Consider the following 5,026-nt stretch of genomic DNA (forward strand, 5'->3'; position numbering starts at 1 on the left):
TTTAACATCTTTGTGACATTTCATGACTTTCATTTTTTAGTCGAAAGAAAAGAATTAAAAAATAAATTGAAAAGAATTGAAATAAAAATGACAATATTTTTATACATCACATTTATTACCCCTTCAATGTTATTATAATTTCAGCACAATGATGTTTGAAATGATGAAACAAAGAAATAGTATTAACAATAAAAATAAAAGAATAAATAAGAGAGAATGTTAAATAAAATAAGTCAATTGATTTTATCTATTTTTAATTTAAAGAAATTCAAGTCAACAAAAAATAGACAAAAAGGAATGATTAAGAAGCAATTATCAATGTATTTTTACAATGAAGAAAATTTTATTGTAACTTTATTTCATGAACATGCAATTGACGATAAAAATATACCGAAATAAAAATAAATAAAACGAAGTGAAATATTAAAAATTATATTTAGTATCGAAACAAATGATGTTTATGAGAAATAACCAATCAGAAAAGAAGTACTACTTTTAAACAAGTAACCTATTTTGCCGAATGGTATGTATTTAAACAAGAAAATAAACTTATTAATCATTCAATGTCAAGAGTAGTAGTAAGATTTATTTTAAATGGACAATGCGTTGCAACTAAACCACTTAATTCACAAGACAAATTGAAAACAGCAAGAGAGAAAATAAAAGAAAAGATGTCTGACTCTCAACACTTTTTAACAAAAGAAGGAGATTTAATTGATAAGAATGATGAAGAGTGTTTTAATGTAGGAGATGTAATTGATGAAAAAAGAGTAATAAATATTAAAGGAATAGAAGATAAAAAAGAAATAAGAATAAAGATAAATGATAATATAATTACTACTATTGAAATAGATATTAAAACACCATTAAGTGATGTTAGAAAAATAGTTCAAAACATTCCAGATTCAGCATATTTCTATACACTTGACAATGATAAAATTGAAAGAAATACTGAAGAAGAATTTATAGTAGAAGACATAATAAATAATGAAGAAATTAATCTTAAAGAAGAAAAAGAAAATATACCAGAAATAAATGATATAACAATTGGAATATGTTTGAATGGAAAACCAAAGATAAAAAAGCAATTCAACAAGAATATTTCTCTTTCAGATGTTAGAAAAGAAATTGAAAATGAAAAAGAAATTCCAAAAGACTTTTCTTTTGAAGATCAAGATGGATTTAAAATATCAAGTGATGATGAACAATCATCAAAACTAACATCTATTTTGCATGATAATAAAATCAATATAACAACAGAAGTTACTGATACCTCTCCTAATAATATTGAAGTTAGTCTTAAAGACGAGAAAGAAAATACACCAGAAATCAATGATATAACAATTGGAATATGTTTGAATGGAAAACCTATGCTTAAAAAGCAATTCAACAAGAACATTTCTCTTTCAGATGTTAGAAAAGAAATTGAAAGACTACAACAAATTCCGAAAAGGTTTGAATTTGAAGATCAAGATGGATTTAAAATATCAAGTGATGATGAACAATCTTTACAATTAACATCTATTTTGCATGATAACAAGATCAATATAACAACATTGACAGAAGACATAATAAATAATACATTAACTAATGTTTCACCCAATAAAACAACAACACAGTGCACTCCACTAATTAATAATTGTAACTATGGTTTCCAAAATACTTCACAAAATACTACAGATGTGTCTGAACCGAATGTTCCAATTGAAGGAAGTATAAGATTGGAAAGTCATGAAAATGGAAAATTGAAAATATATTTATATCCAAATCAACCATTTAATCAAAAAGATGAGAATGATGCAATTGGTATTCTAGTTGTTGGTCAAACAGGAAGTGGAAAAACTACATTATTGAATAGTTTTGTAAATGCATTATACGGGATAAAAATAACAGATGACTTTCGATATATAATTATAAATGAAGATAATTTAGAACAACGTAAAGATCAATCTAAAAGTCAAACAAGTGAAGTAACAATTTATAATATTAAAAGAACAAAAAGAACACCACCAATCAAAATAATAGATACACCAGGATTTGGAGATACAAGAGGAATTGCTTATGATAAAAAAATTACTGAACAAATAAAAGAAGCATTTGAAACAAAAGTATTAGATTTAAATGCTATTTGTTTTGTTGCACAATCAAGTAATGCAAGATTAACTCTAAGTCAACAGTATATATTTGGGAATATTATCAACTTATTTGGGAAAGATGTTAAAAAGAATTTTATTGCAATGCTTACATTTTGTGATGGTAAAACACCACAAGTTATAAATGCATTACAATCAAAAGAATGTGTTTTCAGTACAATTATTCCAGAAATAGACTCACCATGGTATTTAAAATTTAATAATTCAGCTATTTATGATGATAATACAGAAGATGAATTTACACAAATGTTTTGGAAATTAGGAATGAAGAATTTTGATGACTTTATTTCAAAATTAGTAAAACTACCAAGAAAATCATTAGAGAAATCAAGAGAAGTGTTGAAGAGAAGAGAGCGTATTAAGGCACGAATTGAAGACTTAAAAACAACATTAAATAGTCAATTGGCAAAAATGAATGAGATAAAACAGATCTACAAACAGCTGAATGAAAATCGAGAAAAAGTTAAAAAAAATGAAAATTTTACTTTAACTACACAAGTAGAAGTACAAAAAAGGGTTAACTTACAACCAGGAGAATATGCAACGAATTGTAATAAATGTCATAAAACATGCCATTATCCATGTCATGTTCCATTTTTTATTTCAGCATTTACAAACAGATTTTGTACATGCATTGAAAACAAACTTTGTAGAGTATGTGGTTGTCATCATACAGAACATGTAAATGAATCATGTAAATATGAATATGTAATAGAGACAAAAGAAGAAACATTAGAAGATGTGTATAAAAGATATAGTGAAGGTAAACAAGGTATGGCTAGTGCAGAGAGTATGTTAATAAGGTTAGAAGAAGACTATTATAAAATTCAAATGGAATGTTATGACCAACAACAAGAAATTATTGATTGTGTTAATACATTATCTGAAATTGCATTAAATAAGAAAGTGACGAGTTCAAATGAATATTTAGACATGTTGATTAAAACAGAAATTGAAGAAAAGAAACAAGGATATGAAGCAAGAGTTGAAGGATATAAAGAACTTAAAAAAACGAATGAAATGATAGAAGATATTATGAAAAATTCAACAACAAAAAAGAGTAAAGAAGAAATTAATGCAGAAGTTAAAAGAAGAATGAAAGAAGAAGAAAAAAAAACAAGAGTTAAAACAATGAGACTTTTACTTGGTAAAACCAAATAACTAAAAGAAATGAAAGTTTTAATTAACTGATTTTAAAAATATTTGTTTAATTAAATAAGGAATAAAATTGATAATTAATATTCATTATTCTTCATTGACAATGCCAAACTATTTTGTTTTCAATCAGATTCACTCAATATGTTTGAATGAATAGAATAAATCAAATCAACCATCTTGTTGTTAAATACATTGTTTTAATATCACTAATAATGTCATTTTCAAAAGTTCACCATTTAATTAACTCTGCTTTTGATTGATATATCTTTCATTATGTTTGTATAGTGAATATCATTTTTATTCTTTATTATTAGTTTTCTTTATTACCATTTCATAATATTTCTTCTAATTATTTTGTTTATAACTATAAATCAAATTATTTGTTTCTTTTATCTGATTTTATTCTTTTTTTTTCTCAGTCTTCTTAGTATTTCTTAGTATTTCTTTATTTTATCCATTCTTATAAACTTTCTATTTCTTCTTTCTATTATGTCTTTTATATTTATGTTTTATGTCTTTATTCTATGTTATTTTTTCGTACATTATTTGATTAATTGTATCTCATTCATCAATGAATAACACAGAAATGGAAATGAAACATATTAAAAATAGTTGTAAAAGAAATAAATTTGAAATTGTCTTTCAATGTGATGAATCAACAATGAAAATGATGTTTTAATGAATGTGTGAGACAAAATAGCAATTCAAAATATTCTCTTATTATTTTGTTGATAATTCATTATGTTAATTGATTGTTTCACAAATAAATACATCATAAAGAAGGACATCATCCGAAACAATCATCAAAAGATGAAATATTTCATTTGTTTGTGTTTTTATTGTATATTGAAATACATAATGAAATAAAAATACTATAAAACACTTGAATAATCATGATTGAAAAGAAATGTGTAAAATAATATGTTCAGAACATGATTTAAAATAATGTTTTAATTAATGAAACATATAAAATTGAATATATTAAATGAAATTATAAAAGTAATGAATGAGAAGTAAGAGAAGTTGTTGAAGATAGAAATAAAATTAATTAAGAAAGAAATTGACAAAAAGACATCTTATATTTCATGGGTATTGATTTAATAAATTATTCTCTCAAAAATATCTCTAAATCAATCAGAATCAATAAATGTTATATAATCATGATGATAATAAAATACAATTTCATTTTTTCTGAATTAAAAGAATTCAAAAAGAAACAATAAATGACAAATTAATTACAATAATGCCAATTGAAATTATATGTTAAACATCATTTATAAAGATAGACAGACATTTATATATATATATATTTAATTTTTTTGTGTAAAACATAAATCAAACTAAACAACAAATATATAAAATCAAGTAATGTGTTTGTTATAATGTTTTATTTATAGAAGAAATAGAAAATAGAAATGTTGTTATTTAATAATATCAATAATACTAATTTTACAAAATTACTAATGAAAGATATCGAAATAATTTAAATTAAACAATGAAGCAGTGTTGTTAAAGACATTTTTATTTAATAATTAATGATAAAAAAGTGAATTAAGGTAGTTTATGATACTTTCTTTCTATCTATCATTTTTACATATTTCATTTCAATATATTATAATACTCTTCTTTGAACAACGATAAAATAAATGTCATAGTATTCAAATGAATGAAAAAATAAAGAATAACGTAGAAATGAATATCAAAAAAATGAGATG

At 23.3% G+C, this 5,026-nt stretch overlaps 1 protein-coding gene across 1 annotated transcript, besides 1 other annotated feature; it reads left to right on the forward strand.

Moving 5' to 3' along the window:
* Positions 1 to 25: part of a repeat region that runs on past the window's edge.
* A 538-nt stretch (positions 26 to 563) lies between these two features.
* On the forward strand, positions 564 to 3,314 carry EHI_018390 (uncharacterized protein; the record flags this gene model as incomplete). Its single annotated transcript, XM_001914338.1, has 1 exon — positions 564 to 3,314. The coding sequence occupies one exon, from the start codon at positions 564 to 566 to the stop codon at positions 3,312 to 3,314; it is 2,751 nt and encodes a 916-aa protein (XP_001914373.1).
* Positions 3,315 to 5,026: the final 1,712 nt, after the last annotated feature.

The sequence above is a fragment of the Entamoeba histolytica genome, genomic scaffold, assembly GCF_000208925.1.
Source record: "Entamoeba histolytica HM-1:IMSS scf_1104750516545 genomic scaffold, whole genome shotgun sequence".
Taxonomy (NCBI): Eukaryota; Evosea; order Mastigamoebida; family Endamoebidae; genus Entamoeba; species Entamoeba histolytica.